General features: G+C 47.0%; 1 protein-coding gene across 4 annotated transcripts in view; it reads right to left on the reverse strand.

Annotated features, from left to right (window-relative positions):
* The window catches only part of TSPAN18 (tetraspanin 18), a 124,543-nt gene that overhangs the window by 3,499 nt on the left and 94,892 nt on the right, over nucleotides 1–26,152 (reverse strand). For 3 of the 4 annotated variants that reach the window (XM_061997744.1, XM_061997743.1, XM_061997745.1), the window contains 7 exons: nucleotides 23,917–24,003; nucleotides 17,676–17,767; nucleotides 16,734–16,928; nucleotides 11,247–11,321; nucleotides 3,635–3,733; nucleotides 1,595–1,771; nucleotides 472–555 (listed from right to left, as the gene is read on the reverse strand). In XM_061997744.1, the coding sequence (XP_061853728.1) occupies nucleotides 472–555; nucleotides 1,595–1,771; nucleotides 3,635–3,733; nucleotides 11,247–11,321; nucleotides 16,734–16,928; nucleotides 17,676–17,738 (693 nt within the window). In that variant the 5' untranslated portion in view covers nucleotides 17,739–17,767; nucleotides 23,917–24,003. The remainder of the gene's footprint in view (nucleotides 1–471; nucleotides 556–1,594; nucleotides 1,772–3,634; nucleotides 3,734–11,246; nucleotides 11,322–16,733; nucleotides 16,929–17,675; nucleotides 17,768–23,916; nucleotides 24,004–26,152) is intronic. The other variant, XM_061997746.1, reaches the window with a different exon arrangement.

The following is a 26,152-nucleotide window of genomic DNA, read 5'->3' on the forward strand; positions in this document are numbered from 1 at the left end:
TGCCTCAGCAATGCTACAGGGACATCACTTCTGAGCTAATATCATGCCTGGTGGAAGCCTCTACCTCAGAAATATCCCCAAAGCGCCAGGTACTAATACAGATGCTCTGAAGCAGTTTCAGGCCCTAAACAGGTTTTTAAGGCCAAGGCAGCATCTGACCACCACATTAACCAAGTAATGTGTCAGGCTGGTGTTGCTGTAAGGAGGGCAGTGGGGGCGTCTGGCTGCGGGGCAGGCAGCGGGTCCCTGAGGCCTGCGGCTAGTGTGGCACTGCCAGTGTCTGGCACCTGGTATTTCCCTGCCCTTCAAGTCCAAGGATTGAGCACTCAGCTCTTCACAGGCAATTCAGACCCCAAGCTGCTGACCCTGCACTGCACAGGAGCAGCTCCTGGGGCATGGGGAGCAGCTGCCTGTTTGCCACACTGACGGGCATCTACCGATGCTGCGGTTCCAGCCACGCACGGTCAGTACCTCAATGGCCAACACTCCGATGGCGAGGGCTCCTGCAAGGTACACGTAGGTCTCAAAGGAGTTCAGGATCACAGTGTAACAGCCCTAGGAAGGACAAAATGTGGTGAGACCCCCCACTCTGAGCCCTGAGGGTGTCTCAGATGCAGGCACCATGAGCACAGCTCTCTCACCCCGCAGCACCGGAGGCAGAGACCCACCGGGCAGTGATGGGGAGGGGAAGGCTTTGCTCTAGTGGGACTGGGAGCAGTTCTGACCCACAGCTCCTCACTAACCATGAGGAACTGGGACCTCTTGCAGGGCAGTGGGGAGCTGCAGGAGAGAGGCATTCCTTCTGCAAAGGGCAGAGACTAAGCACAGAGGAAAGGACCCTTGGGGTAGATGACAGGCAGCCAGGCCGGCTAGGGAAAAGGATGATTTCTTTAAAGCTGAGGCAGAAGATTCTTGAGTCCTCTGCCATAGCCAGCAGCTCTTTCTTGTGCCTTCCCCCAAAGGAGCATGGATGAACACCTGCTGACCTTCTGGCTACAGGAGAATTCATTTCATTCATCACTCAAGTCCATGCACTACGGCAATCCTTCCACTTGTGCAGCATAGCCACCATCACCTTTCAGTCATTTATTATTGCTCATACAGTTAACAGCAGGCAGATCTCCTGCAAATGCTTCAGGATGGTTCTGCAAATCAACAGCTCATCCTGGCCTCAGTTCTCCCAGCTGAAAATTCCAACCCACCAGCCAATTTCTGCAAATAAGAAGAGCAATTGGAGTCTGTGCAATGTAAAAAGTAGCTCATCTCTCCACTGAGCATGTACTTCACACATGGATATTTAACCCCATCCATGCTGCTAGGACATTCGCTGACTCTATGATAGCTCTTGGTTGTGTAAGTTGTTGAGGAGAGGTCTTTGTGAACTAAACTGGAGACACTACCACCACCATTAAGAGCCAAGTGCACTCCATCCACACTGGTCTGTGCTGGCTTCATAGAATCATAGAATTGTTTTGGTTGGAAAAGACTTTTAAGCTTATGGAGGACATGAGCCACAGCCAGGAACTACATCAGCCACCCATGATGGCGTCAGGCATCCCTCTGCCCGCTGCCAAAGGCACGTGGCTGCCCTCACCTGCCGGTTCTGAAACCTCTCGATGCCTTTCAGACACGCTTCCCTGTTGACAATCATCCCTTCCCGGCTCTGGAGCTCTCGCTGGCAACAAGCCTCTGGTGTTGCTTTCTCCAAAGGGTATGAAGGATGGGGAACAGCTTCAAAATCTTCTGGTCCATTCACTCCACAGCAGGCAAACTAGGGAGAGGCAGAGAGAAGAAAGGAAGACAGAGTCGACACTTTGCCCTGAAAGCAGATACGAGAAATGTACCAAAGACCTATTCTTGCAGGGATCAAAGCTTTAGTCAAAGCAGAGACAAAGCAACTTTATTCCCAGAGAAGTGGGCTGTGCTTGTACCTTGGAGCTTCTGCTTCAACAAAGCCTTTTTACAAAGTCCCACTGTTCCCATGCCATGCTGTAGACTCTGAGGTACCACTGGGAATATTGCCACCAACTACACAGGCCCTTGGAGCACATCCAGAACAACTTGTTTGAGATCACCCAGCAAGTCTGCAAGGGAGCCAGAGGCACCATCCAGGCTCCTGCCTGACCCTTCTCCCTGTAGCTTGCAGCCAAGACTGCTACTGCTCAAAGGCACTGCTAGGTGATTCAAGCAAAGCCCCTGCTTAGGATTCAAGTCAGGTCCTTGTTAAGGATTCAAGTCATACTCTGACTCCGTCTCCTTTCAGTCAGCAAAAGGAAATGTCTTTATTAAAGTCCTGAATCAGCATGAAGGGCAGCAATCATCTTTTTCTTTAAAGATTAAAATTGACTTTTGAGCTGCAGAGCCTGACACCCTGTGCTTTGCTGCTGAAGGGATACACTGTGGGCTGTACTGAGCACGAAGTTCACACGTGCACACCCCCACCCTACCTTGCAGTAGAGAATAACGACTCCAATTCCAATGACAGTCCATCTGTACCTGATTAGGACCATAACAGCAAAGTCAATTGTGATGGCTAACATTTCTATAATGAAAAAGGACCATTAGGCACATCCCTACCTAATCTGCCACCTACCAACTCATGTCACAAGAGCCAACAAAAAGCCAGCAGTGAGCACCAGCTCTGGCTGCTGTTGGCTGGGAATAGCTCTGAAGCAGCCACAAAGGCTGACACAGGCCCTGGAGAACCTCTCTCTCAGGATGAGGGGCAGCCCTTTGAGAAGACTGGTTTCCAGAAGAATCCCCATGGCCACAAGCCTCCATGCCCAGGGGGCTGCAGCAGGCTGGCCATGGGCCTGTTGAGAGGGCAGGTTGGGCACCGTGTTGATGGTTGCTGGCATGGGATAGACTGTGGGAAATGCAGACAAGGGGTTAAAGGTGCCAGTGCCAGTTTATCTCTTGTGCAGACTTGGGAGATGGAGGCCTGAGAGATCAGCCAAGAAGAAGGTCCTGTTTTGGCTAAAAATGACAGGATCAAGCAGACAAACAGCTTCTAAACAGTTTCAGCAGGGTCACAGTGCCCAGAGTGAGATCATCGCTTCATTAACTCTGAAATGAATATTCAAGTTAACATCCCTTTGACACCCCTACAAATGATAACCAGCTAGAAGAGGTACATGCTAAACATGACTCTGCTCCTCAACTCTCCACCCAAATCATGTTCAATGTCACCCCAGAGAGGGAGAAGAGGTTTAGGGTATAAAATATGGAGCTCTTTTAGGCTTAGAGATTTTGTCTTTTAGCCTTTGAGTTTTTCACTACACACCTTCTCAACTCGACTTAGAGGGAGAAAGATGCAGCAGGGAGAAAGAGACTGAAAGCTCAGAAGAGACTCCTCTTCCTCCACCAAGACAGAGACCCCTTCTTGGTAAAAATTGTGCTGTTTCACTCTGCAATGAGGAATCCCCAAGATCAGCACTGTTGCCATTTTTATCATCTCTTAGTTCTGCTGCAGCTTGTGTATTTATCAACAGCGACCTCGAATCTGTTGTATCTATCACTTTAAATCAAATTCTAACCCTTGATGTTGCAAAACTGCTTTGGGTGCAAGTCCCTGGGAGGGCCCTGTGAGAGGCAAAGGTCCTGCTCTCACCCCGCACCGACACGGACGACTCACCGTGATCATCACCGAGTTCCAGGTGGAAGAGAAGACATCCGTGTCGTTGTTCCTCAGGTAATGCTTCTTCAGCTCCTTGGTGAAAAACTCCCTGGTCAGCTGAAATGCACAGACAAGGGAGGAAATGTAAAGGCTGCTGCTTCCCAAGTGCTCCCCAGAGCTCCCTTCTGTGAACTCTGGGGGTGATTTGGTTGGTGTGGGTTTGCTCTTTGCTCTTTTTTTCTGCACAATTCAGAGGAGAAACACGGGCAAAGCCACTGGCTGAACCGTAACTATACCCAGGGGGAATGATACCTGTCCAATAAAACCATTGCTCATTAGAAACCAGGGACTGAGTGGTATCTGTACTTGTAAGATAATGTTTGCACTTCAAGGCTGGGTGTTCTTTTTAATTTTTCAGCACTGTTTGAAAGCCTTTCATAAGCTGAAACAGGACTAAACCAGATTTTGGAAAGATCATCAAATCTCCACCCAAGCAGTATTTAACTTACTGTGCTTCACGAGGTCTGCAATCAAAGTATCATTTCCCCCTTGCTTTTCATTTTAAACCAATTAACTTCCTACTGACGAGAGGGGAACGGCTCTGAATTCACTTCCACGTGTGAGCAAGCAGAGTGAAGCCCTAATATCAAACTTTCTAGGCATGAAAAGGAAGTAAAAAAACCCACATAATGAATATGAAATGTTCAAGTTAACTTATGAATCGGAACAAAAGACCATTTCCCTGACTGTGCTGTATGATTATCTAAACCAATCCCCACACAGGAAGGAAAAACCCCCTCTTTATATCTCCAGTGTTCAGCTGATTTAAGCGTTTTTTTTCCTAAGATCAACAATATAAATGAATGGAATTTCATTTCCTCCTGTTCATATTGACAGTAAGATAGAAATACTGAATGAACAGTGTGGCTCGGAGCTTGGTCAGAAAGTTAGGCACCTTGAAATTACATTTACTTAGGACCATTCTCTGGAGGACTTGTAAATACAGAAGCTTAACAGACTCGTTAAACTGAACACCCTGATTCAGTCTTGTTGCCTTTATCTCACTTCAGGAGGAAAACTTCAAGGAATTCCCTCCTGAGGTTCCTGTTAGGTCCTGACTTGTGTGGTCCAAAATACCCTGTGACTTTGTGATCTGCACAGGCAAAACCTCTCAGTGACTGCAGAGCCTCAGTGAAGGGGGTTGGACTCGGCTGGATCCAGCCCTGGAAAACACCCCTTTGTCCCCTCCCTGTCGTACACACAGCCCTGCAGATGAGGTAACACACACTGCCACGAGCTGGTGCCAGGGTCCCGATACACGAGGCGAAACCCACGTGAGGCGTATGAGTGGGCACAAAAGCACAGGCACAAAGCTGCTTCTGACCTTTGGAACCGTAGCACAGAATTTGAGGAACGACAAAGACAGTTGTGGTGACTCTTTAAAACATCTCCAAATGCCATGTACTGTTGACTTTCACAAACACAAGCTAAACCTAATGACTAAATGGCTACTGGGTAAAGCTTTGCCCCAGAGACTTGAGTAGCTCCATCTCCCTACCTCTCAATTAGATTTGCTGCTAAATTCCTACATCACTTTCATGGGACAGGCATCAATTCATTTCCTTTTTTGCTTTTTAGTATTAATATTCCAGAGCATGTGGCATTTTCCCTTGGAATTTGGTGCACTGAGGAAAAATGAGGTTAGAAGTTACTCGGTGCTTTCCTTCCTTTCCCTTTCTTTATCCCACCCTGCAGAGACAGCGGCTCATGTTTCTGATGATTGTTTCTGAAGCGTGGGCTCTGAAACCATCACCGCCACTGGTGATAGTCCCAGCTGACTGCCTTTGGTGTGAGTCTGTAACAAAAGAGTCATTTAGATATAAAGTGAAACCTTTCTTTTGACAGCAGCAACCCCAGAGGAAACTATTCTGAGTCTGTGTGCGGTTTGGCCTCAAACAAAGCCTAGAGCTGGAAGGGTAGGTTGGCCAGGAAAACAACTGATTCAGTTTTGTTGCTCTTAAACTGTTTGTCCTGAATACTTGAAGTTCAGTAACATATATATATATAAAAGAAGCATTTTTCTACTTTTAAACAACTGCTGACAAAGGAAGATGAAAGTCAATAAGACAGTTGCACTCATGTGCCAAGAGCCCCCCTCCACCGAGGCGAGTACAGGCACCAGTGAGGGCTGTGCACCTGGAGTACTACAGCAAGAACAAGTCAGAAGGCAGCAAAGAACCTACTGAAAACACCAGATCTTTGCACACACCTGTGAGAAGACAGTTCTAAGAGCCACAGCCATGAACCATGACGAGCTGCTCAGCTGTGGCTTCTCCTGGCTGCTCTGGGGGAGCACATCCGAGGCAGAAGCAGCACGAGCACTTATGTGCCAGTGAACGGGGAAAGGGCTGTTCAGTCACACTGGTTCAAAAAACAGCTTGGCTGGGATTAGTGCAGCCAGATGAAGGGGATTTGGGATTTATTTCTGCACAATACAGGTGTTTTTTGTCACAAAAACCTGTGTTCAGGTTCTGTTCAAATACTGAATGCAGTGCAAGAAGCTGGCTTCATGGTGCCTGCTTGGAAAATGGGACACCCTGTCCATCTGCATCTGCCTGGAGCGTCCTAATGCTTCTGTCACAGTAGGTACAGTCACCAGTGCTGTGCTCCTCACTTAAACAATCCCTTCCTGCCACGAGGCTGCCAGCTGCTCAACTCAGGAGTCTGTGGACAGCTTATCTTTTTTAGCTTGTGCCTTGTGTCTGAGGAAACAGAGGTATCAGGAACCAAAGCAACTTGTCAGGTCAGAAATAGGGCTAAAAATCCAAATACTCTGGGCTCCATCCAGAGCCCTACCTCTGGATTCATCTGTTCCCACCATGGAATCAGAGTCATAGAATCATTTTGGTTGAGAAAGACCTTTAAGCTCATGGAGTCCAACCCCTCCCCTCACCCTGCCAAGCCCACATTGGTTCATGGCCCTCAGCACCTCAGCTCCATGGCTTTGCAATAGCTCCAGGGATGGGCACTCCCCCACCTCCCTGGGCAGCCTGGCACAGGGGCCAACAACCCTCTCAGGGAAAAAGCTCTTCCTCAGCTCCAATCTAAATCTCCCCTGGGGCAACTTGAGCCCATTTCCTCTTGTATCCTTATCACGCATTACTTGGGGGAAAAGACCAACTCCCACTTCACTACAAGCCCCTGCCAGGTAGTTGCAGAGGGTGCTCATGTCTCCCCTCAGCCTCCTCTTCTCCAGGCTGAACACCCCCAGCTCCCTCAGCTGCTCCCCATCACACTTGTGCTCCAGCCCCTTCCCCAGCTCCGCTGCCTGGCTCTGGACACGCTCCAGCCCCTCAGTGTCCCTCTGGCAGTGAGGGGCCCAACCCTGAACACAGCACTCGAGCTGCAGCCTCACCAGGGCCCAGCACAGGGGATCAATCCTTCTGGCCACACTATTTCTGATCCAAGCCAGGATGCCATTTGCTCTCCTGGCCACCTGGGTGTACACTGCTTGCTCATGTTCAGTCAACCAACACCCCCAGACACTTTCCCTCCAGGCAGCTTCCCAGGCACTCTTCCTCTTTCTTGTTTGAGAAGACAACTCACTAAGAGAGAGTCAAATATGGCTCTGGGGTTTTCCCATCCAGACTTCTGAAGAGCAATTCCTGTACATAAGTCAAATTGCTCTTCCAGAGCCTCTGTCTGTTCCTCATGGAAGATGTTATTTTATGGAGGTCTTCTATATGAAAAATGGTTCTGGACCCTCCACAACCTTATTTACAAAGGAGGAGAAGCTCTGGTACTCTCAGAGTTGATTGACAACAGCTCTTTTCTTCAGAAACTGCTTTTACAGTGTTCCTTGGGAGTGCAGTTGGACTTGCAGATCCCAGCAGCTCACCACTGCAAACACTGCTTGCACTCACCCTACCATCACACTCTGCTTCAATGAACCTTCCTCTCATGTCAAAGCTCAGCAGAAAACATCTCTTTTCTCCCTTATTTTTGTCTCTACATTTCTTTCACTCCCTCAGCTATTAATAATGTAACTCTGTTGAGTGTTTGGGAGCTAGTTTGGATGCACAACACTAGACAAGAGAAGGCTGCATTAAACATCATCTGGAAAGGGAACAGACAGAGCACTATCTTTGTTTTCTGTCTCTGTTTTATGCACCCAGTCAGGCCACAGTCATATGGACTGGTGCAATGACCATCACAAGAACCTACCTGGTAAAGCCTCCAAGAAATTCAGTTTGCCTAAATGTGCATTTATCATCACACACCTTGACAGTAACTTGTTTTGCAGTGAAGAAAAAAGCATGTCTGAAACTTACCTTAAATTGCTACTGGGAAGAAACCTTCCCCACCTGGGGTCACTGAAGGACCATCTTTGTGCCCACAGACATCCTGTCCAGCCACCTAGCCTCACCCTAACGCAAACATGACAGCAAAAATAGCCCCAAGTAGTTACCAAGCCAAAGGAGCTACCACCAAAATACAGAGCCACAGCAAAACATGGTGGGTTTTTCATTCAGAAGAAACCTGGAGGGAGAACAAACCACAACAATTGACTGTTTCACTTCTGCACAGAACCATCTCCAGCTATGTTGGGATCTGACATTCTTCATTCATCAATGTCATTACTAAACATATGAAGGATAAGATGGTTATCAGGGGGAGTCAACATGGCTTCACCAAGGGGAAATCCTGTTTGACCAACCTGATATCCTTTTATGAGTGCATAACCGGCTGGCTGGATGAGGGGAGAGCAGCGGGTGTCATCTGCCTTGACTTCAGCAAGGCTTTTGACACTGTCTCTCACAGCATCCTCATCAGAAAGCTCAGGCAGTGTGGCTTGGATGAGTGGACAGTGAGGTGGATCGAGAACTGGCTGAATGACAGAGCCCAGAGGGTGGTGATCAATGGCACAGAATTGAGTTGGAGGCCTGTGGCCAGTGGAGTTCCACAGGGATCGGTTCTGAGGCCAGTCTTGTTCAACATCTTCATCAACAACTTGGATGAGGGGACAGAGTGACCCTCAGCAAGTTCCCTGATGACACCAAACTGGGAGGACTGGCTGATTCACCAGAGGCTGTGCTGCCATTCAGCGGGATCTGGACAGGCTTGAGAGCTGGGCAGAGAGGAACCTCATGAGGTTCAACAAAGGCAAGTGCAGAGTCCTGCACCTGGGAAGAAACAACCCTCTGCACCAGGAGAGGGACCTGGGAGTGCTGGTGGGCAGCAAAGTAACCATGAGCCAGCAATGTGCCTTTGTGGGCAAGAAGGCCAATGGCATCTTGCGATGCACCAAGAAGAGTGTGGGCAGCAGGTCGAGGGAGGTTCTGCTCCCCGTCTCCTCTTCCCTAGTGAGGCCTCATCTGGAGTCCTGTGTCCAGTTCTGGGCTCCCCAGCTCATGAGAGACAGGGAACTGCTGGAGAGAGGCCAGCACAGGGCTACCAAGGTGCTGAGGGGACTGGAGCATCTCTCATGAGGAAAGGCTGCAGGACCTGGGGCTGTTCAGAAGGCTGAGGGGGGAATCTCATTAACACAAGCATTTAAAGGGTGTTTGTCAGGAGGATGGGGTGATGTTTTTTTCTATAGTCCTCAGTGGCAGCACAAGGGGTAACAGAAAGTTCCAGACAGAAAGTTCTGCTGGAACACAAGGAGAAACTTGTTTGGTGTTGAGCTGAGGGAGCCCTGGCACAGGCTGCCCAGGGAGGGTGTGGAGGCTCCTTCTTGGGAGGTTTTCAAAACCCACCTGGACACGTTCTTGTGTGACCTGATCTAGGTGGATCTGTTTTTAGCAGAGAGGTTGCACTAGATCTGTACAGGTCCCTTCCAACCCCCACCATTCTGTGATTCTGTGATTCCTTCCCCTTTAAGTCCTTCCTGTCAGTCACTCTGACAGAGTGTGAAGGTGGTGACACAAACAAGACAAGCTCAAGAAAGAGAAAAAGTTTGTTCCCTTCAAGTTTTATCTCGCAGAACACCTCCAGATGCCACAGGAGTCTAGAATAACCACTGTGACCTTATCTTGCAAGACAACATCTACCCTCATGTGTCCCACAGCTTTCTCAAGAGTGGAAGGTGCTGGTGCTTTGCCCAGAAGCAAGATGTAAGCTTAGGGGAAGAGGACTAGAGCCAGCTCTGCAGCCACCCTGCAGGTAGGAGTCACAGTCAGCCTGTCCCAGTGGGAGGTACAAGAGGGAGGTGTGAGCAGGCTGCTGCCCGAGCTCTTGCCCTGCCCTGGCGCCTGTACCTGGCTCTGCAGGGCTTTTATGTGTGCTGTCTGCTGCTTGTGCTGAACCAAAGGAATTCTCTAAGAGCTCCTAACAGCAGAGCTGGAATGACCACAACATACCAGACCCCCCACACTGCAACCTATTTATGGCACAGCCTCAAAGCTGAAGCTGGCACAAGGCACCCATTCTGCGTACAAAGTCCCTTCCCCACTGCCTTCAGATCTGAGGCAGAGACAAAAGACCACCAGCTTATAAAGGGGAGGGGGGAAAATCCTTTCACTACCTCCCCCTAAGACCATCCTACTGCATAAACACCATGCTGTCTTGCTGTGAGGTTCCCAGGTCTTGGTTCTTTGCTTATCAAAATCTTTTTAGATGAGTAAAACTAAAAGTATGTCCTGGCTCAAGAAAATCATCATTATATGTGGCCCTTGGATGCTCCTGGCTCATTTCTGTCACTTTTAGTACAGAGAATGTTTTCTTACTACTGGCAGAGACCAGATAAACAAAATACATACTGACAGTTGCTAGAGACCACCTCTACTAGCCAATGTTCCTTCACAGCCATCACTCACATTTAGGAGATGGGCTGACTTGAGTTCAGTCAGACTCTCCTTTGCACATGTGGCAACAGGAAAAAAAAATGCCCAAATCTTTGCTGGTTTTGGAAACAAATGTGAGTGTGATTATTGCTAGTGTATTAAAAGCTTACTACTACCATAGGGGAGGGATGATGGCCATATAACATGCACAGCAGCAGAATAAAGGCTACACCATGAGAAGCTGTGGAGAGCTTGGCCAGAAACTTGGAAGCAGGGCAATATGCAAGGGATCTATTGATGGGACTCAAAAGGGGACATGGACAGACTTGCTCAGGGCAGTCAGGAGGGATATCTTACACGGAGAGGAATCTGGTGAGCATCAGAACTGAAGAAGGAATATGATTAGAAGATGCACAAGAGAGTTTTTGCACTGCAAAGCAAGCATTGGCTCTGATGGGAAAACAGGAGGTTCCACTATTAATGTTCATATTAAACACATGCTATACTGAAAAAAAGGAAAGAGCTGCTTTTAACCTCAGTGTGGCTTTATTACAAAACATTGCTCTGGTGGAATGTGCAGCTGGTTTGGCTGCAAAAGGATCAGGAAGGTTCTAAAAACATGAGGATTTAAGTAGCCCCCCAGTGTCTACCTCCTGTGTGCATCAAACACCCATCCCACACACACCAGGTGAGTTGGCATGCTGGCAGTTCTGTGGGCTGAGGGGAGGAATGAAGCGGGTTGGGTGAGACTTGAAACAAAGAGTAGCTCTACAAACGAGTCAGCCACCATGCCCCAGCTGGGTACAGCCTCACTGGGGTCTGCAGTATGCCCACCATTGGATACTTACGTTTTCTCTGAAGATAAAAGCCAGGATTGCAGCTGAAAGCTCTGCCAGGAAGATTAGCAAAATAAACATGAAGAACTGGAAGAGAGAAGATGAAAACAAAAGATACCATTAGGTGTGTGCAATACATAGCAGGAACACAGGGCTTTGCTAGTCACCAAAGAGATGAAAAAAAAACCCCAGGAAACCATGAGGCAGCACTTTCTTGCTGTTGTTTCAAGTGACTGGATGAGGGGTAATGGACATCAGCTGGAACATAAAAAGTTCCACTTAAACACAAGGAGAAATTTGTTTGTTGTTGAGGTGAGGGAGCCCTGGCACAGGCTGCCCAGGGAGGGTGTGGAGGCTCCTTCTCGGGAGGTTTCCAAACCCACCTGGACACGTTCCTGATGGAGGGGAACCTGCTTTAGCAGGGGCTTGGACTAGATGATCTTTAGAGGTCCCTTCTAAACTCCACTGTGTTCTGTGAAACTTTTTTTATACCTGACAATTAAAAAACCTCTGTGAGGCCATAACCTGGAGCAGACATGGCCCCTCTGTGACCGTGTCACAGGACATGGGAGCTGGCAATGCTTTTGTCTGGTTCTAATGGGTAAAAAGGAATAAGACTACAGGACCCCCAGCATCCCCTGATAAATCTACACCAGGTTAAACCAGCAATTTTTCCACACTGGAAAGTGCACACACTACCCTGTGCCATTTGTGTTCCTGCTTCTGCAGCGGGAATAAATGAGAAGGAGCCTGGGCTTAAATAACAAACAAGAAGAGCAGGGACTTTGGTTGCTAACAGAACACCATTGCTCGATTTTGCTGAACTGGTTAATTCTATAATTTATTCTTTCTGATGGAGTTTTCTGTGTGGCTTCTTTTTTGTCTGCTCAGAGACCGTTTTAATTTCACCCCAGGATGGCAAAGAGCAGGTGACGAGAGTGAACGATGCTTTGCAAATTCACATCATCATCCATCAAGGGATCTCAGCGTAGTCCCTAAGAGGTCTAAGGTGGTGATCAAGTGATTAATCCCATCACCCTGCTAATTGCATTTCATTTACTGATTACTGGGAGACACATGTTCATCCAAGCTCCAGCACAGGTCTGTGCAGAAGTGGAAGCAGCCATTCTCAGATTATCTCTGATAAGCTTCATTATCATTCCCAACTGATTTACCCTTACATTGTGCACTCTGCATTACAGATTTGTAACAGTTATTGTAGCAAAAAAACCCAGGAGCAGCCATTAGAGCTGATGAGAAAAAGAAGATGGATCATCAGTGTTTCAGAACTTGCTCTCATTCTGCATTTTAAGGAGACTCCAAATCTGCTTATTATGTTTTGCTTCCTGAAATTAAATTGAGTACTGATGTATGAGAGCACCAACCAACCAACTGCATAACTGACCCATGGAACACAGTAGCCTCCCACTCAAACTCACATGGTACCCCCTCAGCTGAGGGGAACATCCTGAGGGGTCTCATGTGCTGGTCAAAAGCCCAGCCTCAGATCCCAGTGCTGGTTATGGGTTTATCAGGACTGGCCACAAATCTATGTTTCATGTTTCTTCATCACAACTGAGGTGCTGCATCATGTTCAGAGATGGGCAATGAAGCTGGGGGAGGGGCTAGAGCACAAGTTTGATGGGGAGCAGCAGCAGGAGCTGGGGGTGTTCAGCCTGGACAAGAGGCTGAGGGGAGATAGGAGCACTCTCTGCAACTACCTGATAGGAGGCTGTAGTGAGATGGGGGTCAGTGGGTCTCTTCTCTCCAGTAATGAACGACAGGACATGAAGAAGTGGCCTCAGGTTGTGCCAGGGGAGGTTTAGATTGGAGCTGAGGAAGAACTTTTTCCCTGAGAGGGTTGTCAGCCCCTGTGCCAGGCTGCCCAGGGAGGTGAGGGAGTTCCCATCCTTGATCATATTGCAAAGCCATGGAGCTGAGGTGCTCAGGGCCATGGGTTAGTGATGGGCTTGGCAGGGTGAGGGGAGGGGTTGGACTCCATGATCTTAAAGGTCTTTTCCAGCCAAAATGACTCCATGACTCTATGAACTCATCTACTGTTGCAGTTTCAGCAAAAAGTGCAGTAAATGCCTTTATCCCAAAGGACCCACCATGTTTTCAGGCTGAAAAGTTTCAGGGGCTCCTGCATCTGATTTATAGCGTTCTGCACTCAAAACCACGCCAAATGAAACTAACACAAATACTCCTGCTGCAAAGCTGAATTCAGTCCCATGGTGCAATGTCGTGTACTCAACAGCACTTTGGATTCTGATTTCTATGGTGTTCTTTTGCAGTCAGTCAGAGAGTCTTTAAGACAACATGGGAGTTATTCCATGTCTGATCTGCAGGCTGGTGTTTGTTGTTCTCTGTGTGACAAGTTCAAACGCTGGGAAATCTAGACACACTTCACAGTCTTGTGCTTAATGCATGTTATGTTCCACAGTGATTTTTTTTTTACCAAAAGACAAGCAGCTTAATGAAATATAAAAATCCTTGCAAATACAGAAGCCAGAAACTAGAGAAGATGCTTTTGTGCATCTCTCTCATCCCTTCTATCTTATGTTTACATTTGGACTAAAAGCTCTGGATATACATTATGCAGCACTGTGAAATATCACTCGAGCAGCTCTCTGGCTCATCAATTCTTTAACAGCTTTGTAAGTGGGCTTGATTTGATCTAGCAACTTCTCCCCAAGTACCACCTCCCTGAAGCCTAACACTCTCCTGGTCTCTCTGGCACATGCCCATGAATGGTTTGCCTTTCCAGTGCTTAAAACCTACTCCCATCAGACTTCTGGTTTCACAGATATTTTATGCATTTTAACATCCATTGGTGTGGCTCCCCCTAAAAGAGCAGAAATTATTAACATATCTTATCACTTGGTATCAGCACAGATCCTCACCCAAATGCCTCATTGCTTCTGGACAGAAGATGACAGCTTGTTTAACAGAGTTGACCTGGATACAAGAAGCCCTGGAACACCTGATCAAAGTGGAACACTAATTCCTCATCCAATAATTACTTTTTGAGCTTATCCTAGTCTAGGACATTACTTGGAGCCCATATATTTCTCACATTCCTAGTACAAAAGAAAAGAATAATGAAGAGGAAGTAAGTCAGGCAGCAGAGCTCAGAACTATCTCTAACAGTCAGAAAAGCAATAACCACAAAATTGACTTCACTGGAGTATAACTAAAACACCAGGAGGAACACTCAATCATGATGTAATTCTGTGATGTTAAATCAGGAAAAAGCATGGCTCAGTGCTGCCTTTCCCCAGCCAGGTCCCTAAACTACATGCAGGAGATGTGGTTCAAACCACAAATATTGTTCTCCCATTCACTTACAGTCAGTACTTCTCATCAGACATAACTTTTAATCTCTTAATCTGACAGCGACAGGCTTTGAAGTAAATTCAGGTTCATTGCTCCTGATCCTTTGCAATTGATTAGGTTCCTCTGGGCAGATGTCCACGACTTCACAGGTGACACATTTGGTTTTCTGATTTACTTCTGAGCTGAGACACTAGAAATCAAACTCACAACGGCCTCCAGAAAAGGGAACTCATTTGCAGGTTATCAAGGGTGGGTGAGCCAAGGGCCAGATAAAATTTATCTCATCTCTGGGAAAAAAATGGGTTTGTATTCAAGAAAGAGGACTTTCCTCTGCTGTTTAAAGCTAGACACAAGCCCGTTTCACACCGTGAAGCCGTTGTGCAAGATACAATCAGAACCAAACACCATAAGATCAAGACTTAAAGAAATCACAAAACAGGAAAATCCCCAAAGCCTCAACAGACCCAGAGGGAGAGGAACAAAAGGTCACACTTGACAAAACTGAAAAACAAAACTAATGATCTTTGTCTGTCAGTGTAACTGCTAATGCCTTCCAGTCAGAGATAATGGTTCTGAAGCATCAGAACTTATGGTGGAGGACAAAAGTGACTTATTTTAGAGGCTTGCTCTTTGTAAAGACTACCTGATAACTACACAAGCTGAAATTTAACCCAATCATTCAGGGGAAAATTTGCCTGAAGATAACAAATGTAGTTCGTTTTAGGAGCAGAGCAGGGTGCATAAGGGAGTGACCAGCTGCTGACAGCTGCAATGACAGGCCACCAAGCACTTCTGAGCTGGGCATGGGTGGGCTCTGTCACACAGGGCTTTGTTCTACCTCTTCTCTCCGCTTTGTTGTGAACCACTACAGAATGAATCAGTGAGTGGAGTAAGAGGGTTTGAGTGACCAAGAGAGGGCCATTTTTGATCACTTTATAAAAGTTAAAAAAACCCCAACTTAAACAACCAAACAGGACCATTTTGAAACAAAGCTTAAAAAAGTCAACACATCCCAAGACTCCATATGCACTTGGCTCAAATCTGGTTTAGGGACAAAAAGCAAATTCTCTGTGTTTCACAGAATCCCAGAGTAGTGGGGGTTGGAAGGGCACTCCAGAGCTCATCCAGCCCAACCGCCTGCTAGAGCAGGTTCCCCTCCATCAGGGGCACAGGAACATGTCCAGGTGGGTTTGAGAACCTCCCAAGAAGGAGCCTCCACACTCTGCCTGGGCAGCCTGTGCCAGGGCTCCCCAAAGGAGTTTCTCCTTGTGTTCCAGCGAAACTTTCTGTCTTCCAGCTTACGTCCATTACTCCTTGTCCTATCACTGGCCACCATAGAACAAAGACTAGCCCCACCCAGATAATCATAACAGATGATCTGTTATGTCATTCTGGGGCTGCTCATCTCTTAAAACTATGCCAGTACAGCCCTGAACCTTCACAGGATCACAAAACGGTGGGGATTGGAAGGGATTCATAGAGCTCATCCAGCTCAACTCCTTGCTAAAGTAGGTTCCCCTCCATCAGGGGGCACAGGAACATGTCCAGGCGGGTTTGGGAACCTCCTGAGAAGGAGCCTCCTCACCCTCCCTGGGCAGCCTGTGCCAGGGCTCCCTCACCTCAGCATCAAACAAGTTTCTCCTCAGGTTCCAGTGGAACCTCCTGTGTTCCAGTTTGTGCCTGTTACCCCATGCCCTGTCACTGGAGACAACAGAAAAAAAGACTGGCCCCATCCTTTTAACATCTGCCCTTTAGGTATTTATCAGCATTGATAAGGGCCCCCCTCAGCTTTCTCTTCTCCAGACTAAACAGCCCCAGTTCCTGCAGCCTTTCCTCATAAGGAAGATGTTCCAGTCCCCTGATCATCTTGGTGGCCTTGTGCTGGCCTCTCTCCAGTAGTTCCCTGTCTCTCTTGAGCTGAGGAGCCCAGAACTGGACACAGAACTCCACATGAGGCCTCAGCAGGGCAGAGTAGAGGGGAGGAGAACCTCCCTTGACATTTCTGTCTGTTCATAAAATTACCCTAAACCTACTTATTATCTAAAGGAGCAATGGCTACTATTAACAGACACATACTCATGTACTTATCACAGCATCATCTATACATTCACCTCCATTCTTGGGAAACACCAAAAGGGCAACAGAAGATGCAAGGACACTTACAAAAAGCAGGAGGCACTTGTTCTCACGGATGGCACCGCAGCAGCCCAGGAAACCCAGCAGGAACAGCATGGCTCCCATGGCCAGCATGATGTAGGCTCCCGTGAAGAGCAGAGGGTTGGCAGCCACTATCTCTCGAAAGCCTGTGGGATCCACAATGACCCAGATCCCAACTCCCAGCAGGCATGCTCCCCCCAGCTGTGGTGGCACAAGGAGAGGAGAGACAGGGAGACAGGTTAATGTTAAAAAACTCCTGCAGGAAAGCTGGCTTCATTGCTCTCTTTTGAGCAAAGGTGTTCACCTGCAGAATCTGTGTTTCTCCATGATGAAATGGTAATCACAGTACCTCTTGCTCACTAAATGAACCATTTGCAGGAAAAACACCTTTCTTTCTCAACACATCATTCTACCAACCGTTCACTTCCTCCTAATGCTGAAAGACCCAGCCTTGAGCTGCTGCCACATCTGTAGAGGAAAGCCCAGTGAAGGGACACAGCTGAACCATCACTACCACAGAGGCCAGGAGGGCTGGGGACTCCCACCCCTCCTCTCAAAGACAAGAGCAACTGGGTCACCAAGAATGACTCTACATGTGGTAGGGAAACAATTGAGTTCCCTAGTGAAAACCTCAGCAAGGCACCCAGGGCTACCAAACAATTTCTTCTGCCATTCAAAGACAGAACATGTACACCACTAGTTACAGCTTTCCCCCTGGTTTCCCTTGGCAAGGAGAGGAGAGAGTTGGACAACAGTGACCACTGTGCTGGCTTGCTGAATGTCTGGGCATCTTTGGGTCCTGCAGAACCCTCAGTGATTGCCAGAGCAAAGCTGAGGGGATACTCTGTCCCATGGCCACTTTACCAAATTACAGCCTACCCTGCTGAGGATCAGCACGCTGCTAGAAACAAGAGGATTCAGGAGAGAAAGTGAATTCTAAATACTCACAAATATGAAGAAATTGAAAAGAAACATCAGGTACTTCATGCAGCTCAGACAGTCTCCCTCCATGGTCTTCAGGTTCCTCGATCCACTTCTTCCTGCAAAACACCAGCACTTCCTTAGCACGCTCATTTTTTTTTTTATTGGAGTGACACAGCCCTATCTCCATTTGTATTTGCCCTTAGATCCTGTGGAGTTCATTATATAGAAGAGCTCTTTTCCTACCTGACCAAGGCAACACAGCACAGGTTAGTAAGAGATAACGATTGCTGCTAAGTCCCTCTGCGTTCTTCCAGGTCTAAAGGTGAATGCAGATGTGAAGAGGAAGGTTGCAGGAGAGGAAAGGTTTAGCTTTGCTTGCAGAGTGAGATGCTGGGGAAAAAAAAATCCATCTGTACATGATGGTATTTCTTTTTCACTCCAGTCCCTAAAGGCTGTCAAGTCTGAGAAGCACTGAATGTACCTGCCCAGTTAATGCAAACAAGGTCATATCGACACAGGAGCCAGAATAAGCTGTGCCCATACTAAAAAACTCCCAGCAAGCATTTGGGACAGTTAGCTCCATGCAAGCCTCATCTACAGAATGAATGCCACACAAGCACAGACAATTTCAGGGAAACTTGTAGACATTTGGAGGAGTCTGGGTGGGAATGACGAGAGTGTGTGGACATGGGAGACCCTGCACAGGTCTTTTGCAGTAGACCCTGTGTTGGTAAGCTTTTAAGACCAGGAAAAAATGCTAAAGGAGCTTTAACCAAACTCCCCATCTGGATTAGACAATAAACGTCTTAGGACAGTAGTTCTGTTGGAAGAGCAGCTATAAATCCCAACCAGGTGAGGCTATACTGGAAGAAAGTTTCTGCCTGCTGTTTAATCAAGTATCTACGTCTCCAGTATGCAATTCTCTCACCAAGTATCCTAGAGGGACAGACAAATAACTACATAAAATGTCAAACTCTCATCGAATCAGAAGATAACATGGTCATGGCACCAGTCACAGCCAGATGCACACATGTGCAAATACAGAGGCACAAGTTTGCTTAGCTCCCTAGAAAAGCTTCCCTGAAGCCCACACGCTTCTTAACCCATCTCTTTCTCCACTGCAAACGTCATTCCATAAATAGACCTGCACCCAATGATATGCAAAGTACATTCAATTCACTTAAAAGAAAAAAAGCAGAAATTATCCAAGGTTTTCACCAGGCCAGAAATAAAACTCTTTCACTCCTTCATTGTTTTTGTTAATCCACAAAACTTGTGAATGCCGTAAAGCCTTGCAGGGTGCTTTGCTCTGTGACCATGGGAACTGCTCTGCTTCAGCCAAAGAGGTGAGAAAACCCATGGCAAGCAGAGCTTGCAGCAAGGGGCTGCCTGAGGTAACAGCCACATTTTTATTGTACAGTGTTTTTGCTGCACTTTCTTGACTTGGTTTAAAAATCAGATCAGTTCCTTCCTAGTGGCAAAACAGGCAGAGACATAAACGGCGTGACGCAGGAGCTCATGTGGATGTGCAGCTGCTTCTTGCACCCGGGGCCAGACAGCAGCGTGCCTCTTGCTGGCTGGGTATGCCCAGGGAACCCTCTTTGTTAGAGAAGATCTGCAAAGACAATGCTACAGTCCTACAGTTCATCTCCCTTCTGCAGAAACACAAACCTGAATGTGAACCTGAGAACAAGGGCAATATTTTCTGATGATTGCATTGGGATGAAACATAATCCTATCATTCAGGGAAAAAATTGCCCAAAGATAACAAACATAGTTCATTTTACTACACTGCCCAAAGGTAACAAATGTAGTTCATTAGTCAGTGCCCAGTGACAGGACAAGGGGTAATGGGCACAAGCTGGAACACAGGAACAGGGAGAAACTTGTTTGGTGTTGAGGTGTGGAAGCCCTGGCACAGGCTGCCCAGGGAGATTGTGGAGGCTTCTTATCAAGAGGTTCCCAAACCTGCCTGGACGCATTCCTGTGTGACCTGATGGAGGGGAACCTGCTTTAGCACGGGTTTGGGCTGGATGAGCTCTGGAGGACCCTTCCAACACCCACCATCCTGTGATTATGTGATTTTTCTTATAAAACGTATTTTCTCATACCTCTGATACACAATGGTTCTGCCCAGAGAGACTCAAAGGCAAGGCCACTACTGCAGGAGATGGAGCATGGGCCTGGAGGAGATGCCCACAGCCTCCTGATGGTGTTTAAAGCCATGTCTGCAAATCTCATGAAGAAAGGAGATCTTCAAGTCTAGAAGGGTAAGGAGCTGGGGAAGGAATTCTTCAGTTCCATGGGAAAGGTGAACCTCCAGCTCACTAACCCATCGAATCATAGAATCACTATGGTTGGAAAAGACCTCTAAGATCCCTGAATCCAACCCTTCACCTCACACTGCCAAGCCCAGCACTAAACTAAACTATATCATATCATAAATCATATCATATCCCTCCCATAAGCTTGGACAGCATAGAAGAGGGGGAAATGAAAACATAGACTAATTGATAGGATATTGGAACTTCCAGAGCCCCAAAGTTAGTGGCACACAGGTGCTCCCATCACCACACAAAGAAGTTATTCTCCAACAAAACAAAGGATGGCTACATCTCAGTACATTACCCAAAGTCTGAAAGTTATCTGAGAAGCTTTCAAGGCTCACTGTTTTGAGCACACACCCACACAATCAATTTCAGAGCAGCCTATGCAAAACAGGAATAAAAAGCAACCCAGTTCAGGTGTTTTCAGGTCCTGAAAACCTCCCTGGCATCGTCACAGTAACCTGGGAGCAGCATGAACACAGGCACACTCAGCTTTGACAGATGAGGACAGCCTTGCTTGCTTGGGCAAGGAATTGTACCCAGTGGTGGTGCTGGGCTTTGTAATTTCTAAAGCCAGCACACTTGACATAGCAAAGCAACAACTAAATACAACTCTACCAATTGTGCTGTGCTTCAAGGCAGGAACAGAGCCAGTGGGGTGTACAGATCCTGAAGTCCTTCAGCTGGGGATATGAGAATGGCAGCCAGTTGCAATGGTGTGAGGTCCAGGCTGGCAAAGCCAAGAATACTGTTTCTCTGAGCTTCCACATTATCAGAGTTCAATGTAAACTTCCAAAAGTTCCAATTCAATGATCTGACCTGAGAAAACAGGAGCTTTCAGCAACTGTTTCCATGCTGGAACTCAGAGCCTGGGGAGATCTGCACGTATCAGCATAACACACCTTTTCCAGTTTCTTCTGGGTACCAAGATTTCCCCAAGAGCACAGACAAGATCACAGTCTGGACCCTGTGACTGCAATGGTCAAAACAAGGCAAGTCAACCAAAACCATGATCTGACCTCGTACACAGCACTTAAAACTACTTCACGTCAGAGCTGAAAGAATCCCAGAATGGTGGGGGCTGGAAGGGCCCTGCAGATCTCATCCAGTCCAACCCCCTGCTAAAGCAGGTTCCCCTCCATCAGGTCACACAGGAACGTGTCCAGGTGGGTTCTCAAACCCACCCCCAAAGAAGGAGCCTCCACACCCTCCCTGGGCAGCCTGTGCCAGGGCTTCCTCACCTCAACACCAAACAAGTATCTCCTCATGTTCCAGTGGAAATTTTTGTGTTCCGACTTTTGTCCATTACCCCTTGTCCTGTCACCTGAGACAACAAAAGTGCCACCCCATCCTCTTGACAAACACCATTTAAGCACTTTTAAGTGTAAATGAGATTCCCCCCTCACTCTTCTCCAGGCTGAACAGCCCCAGGCCCCAGAGCTCAAGCACTCCAGTGTGCATGAAATCTATTGCCATGTTTGGACTAGATGATCTCTAAAGGTCCCTTCCAACCCCTACCATTCTGTGATTCTATGATGTAGCTCAAACATGCAGTAGTGCTCTAGACTTTGAGGAGTATGTAACTAAATGTTATTTACAAACAATACAGGCAAAATGCAAATAACATTACTCATAAATAATGAAATGATGAAATAATTTGTTCCAACTGCTGCCTTATTAATTAGCTGAAGGTACCTCAAGTCCCTGGATGGGAGAGAAAATAACTGATGTCACAGGACCCACAGAGCTGCTTTTTCCTTCCACTTTTTTCTTTTTAAGCCATTTTTCTTTTTAAACACAAAAGGCAACTACACACTGCTACAAGTGCAGTAAAAAACCAAATGCACATATGTCTTAATATGCCTTTTAAAAATACTTTCTCTCCCTTCCCCCAGGCCCCACATTCGTGGCAGGAGACATCTGATGCCAAGCAAACGTTAACAGTCAGAACTGCAGAAGACAGCGGCTGACAGATGCTTTCCCTGGCTTGTCCCATCTCAGACTTGTGAGACATATGAGATGCATTTGTTTTTGTCTGAAATGTAGCTATAAACGTTCATCTTTTCCTTAGGCAGATTAGTCTACATTTCTCCCCCTCAGTATGAGTTTTATCTTGCAAAGTGATGGGAAGGCTAAAAATCCCCAGCAGCGTAGCCAGGAAACATCCCCCAGCTGCTGTGATTAGTTCAGAATCAAGTCCAGTTTTTCAGGGCAATGCATTTTTCTGTTCTCCAGACACCATTTGTTCTCTTCCTTCTGACATTTACTGTTGCATACCTTGCAGCTACCTTGAACTTCATATACTAAAGGCAGCTACTCAAACACACCCCCAAAAACTGCTCCCAACTTTCTCTTTGCAACCACTGATATTTCCTTCAACCTCCATATCCCTTATGCACTGGATTGAGATCCACAGTTTCACTTTGCCCCGTTACCTTTGCCTTGGAGGCGGAATAACTGAAAACCATAGGTTGGACATGACCTCTGGCTGTCACTGAGTACAAACACCCACTCCCTCTAATCTGGGGCAATTTCAAAGTTGTATCCAACTTCAACAGTTAAACCAGGCTGCTCAGGGTCATATCACTTAAGTTTTGAATATCTCCAAGGACTGAGATTCCAGCCTCCCTGAGCACCTCTTTCAACGTCCAACCACCCTCCTTGTGAGAAGAGTTTTCATAACAGCTGTCCAAGGCATGTCCAAGTTATCTCGTGGTGAAAGGAACATGAGTATCCTTCGGATGTGCCAGTCTATCAGAACTTTCAGGAGCACCTGATCTTCACCAGTCTCAATCCTTCCATCTTCCATATCACATCACTTCTTCCCTCTACTTAAAACAAGCGTGTGAACTATTTTCCTTGCCTACCATTCCAACCATGTAATCCCCATCCCTAACATATCTCTGCAGATTACTTGTATTTCACTGCACTTGCCCAATAGCTCATGACAGTTTCCCTGTCTCAAACAGTTGACAGAAACTGAAGAATAACCAAGACTGGAAGAGATGTCTAGAGGTCACCCTCATGAAAAACACATTCCCAGTCACTTCTCTATCACATTGTCCACGCATATCTTCTTTTCACATAAATACCTCTTTGCTATCAACATGCACAAAGAACTTGTCCACTGAACTGTTGCTTCCTTTAAAACCTAAGAACCAGCTCTGCAGTACCTCCTACAAAGCATTAGCCAATGCCTCGAGGAGCAAATGCTGCTAATTCACATCTATGTTCATACTCACGCACAATGTAACCAAATGCAAGCCGAAGACGTGTTTGAAGCTCTCCAAAACCACTGCCAGGCAGCCTTTACCTGAACTACAAATTGTGGACCAGATTCTCTTCCAAGTCAATGCATCAATTTCTAGAGGTTGGTCCAGCTGAGATGTCACTAGAAAACGTCCCTGAAGCTCTAAGCTGCACCACCACAACTTGGCATCTCTCCATTACATCCTCTCCCCAGCAACACAGCAGCTCACCCTTTGGCTTGCAGGTATAGAGACTTAGCTCAGCATGCTGGTCTTCATGAAGGAAGAGAGGGAGTACCCCCCTCTCAAGAGGATTTCAGTGCCCACTATCTGCAAGCAGTATCACAAAATCATAACGGTTGGAAAAGACCTTTAAGATCAAGTCCAACTCCTTTAAACCCAAGTGGTGGGATCTGCTGAGAGAATATATCTATCAGGTGACACCTTCTAAAAAATCCTCTCAGAGTATTATGTCCACACAGTTTGCTCCTCTAGGTAGAATGGAGAAAGAGGCAGTTTAATTAGGACACTGAAGGGGGTTAATTTGCTGCAGTACACCTTGCAGGTGATGTGATGGCAGACGAGCTGTGTGTTTCTTACTCCGCTCCTGCACATCATAGCTACACTTCAGCAGTCCTGTCAGAGAAACCATACGGCATGCAGAAAGAGCAAGTCATAAACAAGACTCACCTTCACAAATCTTGGGACTTGAAGCACAGTGTTGTCTAGTCTTTAATTGTCAGTGTGTCCCATGTATCTCTTTCTAGACAGTGTGTCCTGTAAGAGAAAAACAGGCAATTACTGCAGAAGACAATAAAAAGCAATCATGTTAAATACACAATTTATTAAAACACACCATCCTGATAAACATGCTTAGTCTAATTACCACCTTAATTTAGTGTACATTAGCACTAATGAAGAGCTTTTAACACCCAGTGAGGGATCCAGTTCCTCACAATGTATTTAACAACCTTTGAGGTGTTTTAAATGCACACAGACCACATGTAAATCTATAGTCCCGTTGCACATGCACCTCACACCACAACAGGACTAGATTAATAACAGCTGCATCTTCAGTATTTTATAGGAAGTTTAGACAAACTTCAATCTGCTGTGACTTTACAGACCATTTACCAGGAAAATGGGAAAGGCAGAGGAAGGGAGATGGAAGGCATCTTTGGGAAGCTAATGACAGTCTTCAGCTAGGCAAAGGCAAGGTGAGACCACAGGCTAACAGGTAAAGCATGGTTGTTTGACCGTTGCCTTTGCAGGGCACTCTCTCCCAGGTTGTTTATTCCAACACAGCCCCACACTGCAGGGCCTGTGGGGAAGGGGCAGCCTTTAACTAGTCCAACAGCATCCTGTGCCACACCGGTCCAGCAGTCACAGATGACTGCTCAGCACTGTAACTTGCTCACTCACCCTTTGCAAATGGTTTTGGAATACTCCCAGCTTTGCCAAAGCCAGTGCTTCCCGAGGAGTGGTCAGACAAATCACCCTAGCCTGTCCCTGCTCTCTCACTGCCAGCATTTCATCAGTGTTTCTAGACAGGATGCATTTAACATGTTTCCCACGAACTGCTGTGAATTCACCTTTGAAAATTGCCTCCTATTAAGACTTCTGTGAGTAAAAGTCTACCATTTGTTGTTGGCAGGAAGCAAACAAAGAGCTTCAAGGTGTCTGAAACTATTACAATACAAAGCATATAATGAATATTCATAGACTTTTTGTTTTGCATTAATCCCTCACATTTAATGTCCTTCCTCTGTCACTATGGACCTACATCCTCTGACTGATGAGCAGGGATGACTTCCCTTTTGAAATCTGGAGTGTACAAACATCTAAAGCCAGTCATCCCGTCTCTGCATCTGCAGAGCAGTGGCTAGGTTGTCCCCTTTACAGTGCTGTGTATGCAGGCAGCCTTACTACAGAGTGGAAGTTGCAGGCAGCTTTACTACAGAGTGGAAGTTCCGAGAGTGCTACGTGACCAACTGGGAGATGGTTGTAGCAGGCTTGGGGTCCTCTAGAGAGGAGCTTGGAGAGACTACAGCTAGGAAAAGGGAAAGTGTCACTGCCCCACAGTAGAGATTCCCTTTTTGACAGTCAGAGCCCAGTGCCCACTCTGGCCTTTTATCTTTTTCTTTCATCTCTGTGGACACTCATCCTGTGTTCTGAACATGGAATTTCTTCAGTTGTCTCATATTGTGATGCCAGGATCCTGGGATAGCTGCTGCCAGGAGAAGAAGGCTCTAACTTTAAAGCAGAGATGACACTGTGCTATATAAACCTATCATTAGGAAAATAACCAGAAAGACAGGATTCCTGCTCCTACTGCGATTGCATATAATTACATCCCTGCAAGCCCTCAAAGGTCTGCGTGGGAGAGGAATTTTAGTTTTTTATTCCTCTTAAGTCACAATATTTTAAAGAAATTACAGCACCACAGAGAGGAAGAGCTTAAATGCTTCAGTAGGTACCAGCAGGTGCTGTGTCAGAAGGGATGAAAGAGTACGTTCAGTGCCAAACAATAGCAATACTCCATCTTACTCCGTGGCCCTAAAGGGGAGGAAGCCCCTGCCAAACAGACTCTCTTTTGTTAATAGCTACGATTTTGTCATTAGGGAGAATTGCAGAAAGTGCAAAACCACCAGGCCTAATTATGGGCTGGAGTAAGCTGATGCCTTTAATTGTAGTCGCTGGGGAAACAGTGAAAGATGGAGGAAGGGCCAGGGCCAGGCCTCCTTCCTCAGGGCTGTGGGTGCACAGGCCACGCTGCCTTGGCTGCCCAAGCTGCTGCGAATGGCACAGCCCTGCTGCCTTGCTCCTCTCACAGCCCCCACAGCCAGCCGCTTTGTTGGGCACTGGCTTCTCTTCACTCCTGGTGCTTTTAGAGCAGCTCTTTGTGAACAGCACGCTTTGACAAAGG

The sequence above is a fragment of the Colius striatus genome, chromosome 6 (genome assembly GCF_028858725.1).
Source record: "Colius striatus isolate bColStr4 chromosome 6, bColStr4.1.hap1, whole genome shotgun sequence".
NCBI classification, from domain to species: Eukaryota; Metazoa; Chordata; class Aves; order Coliiformes; family Coliidae; genus Colius; species Colius striatus.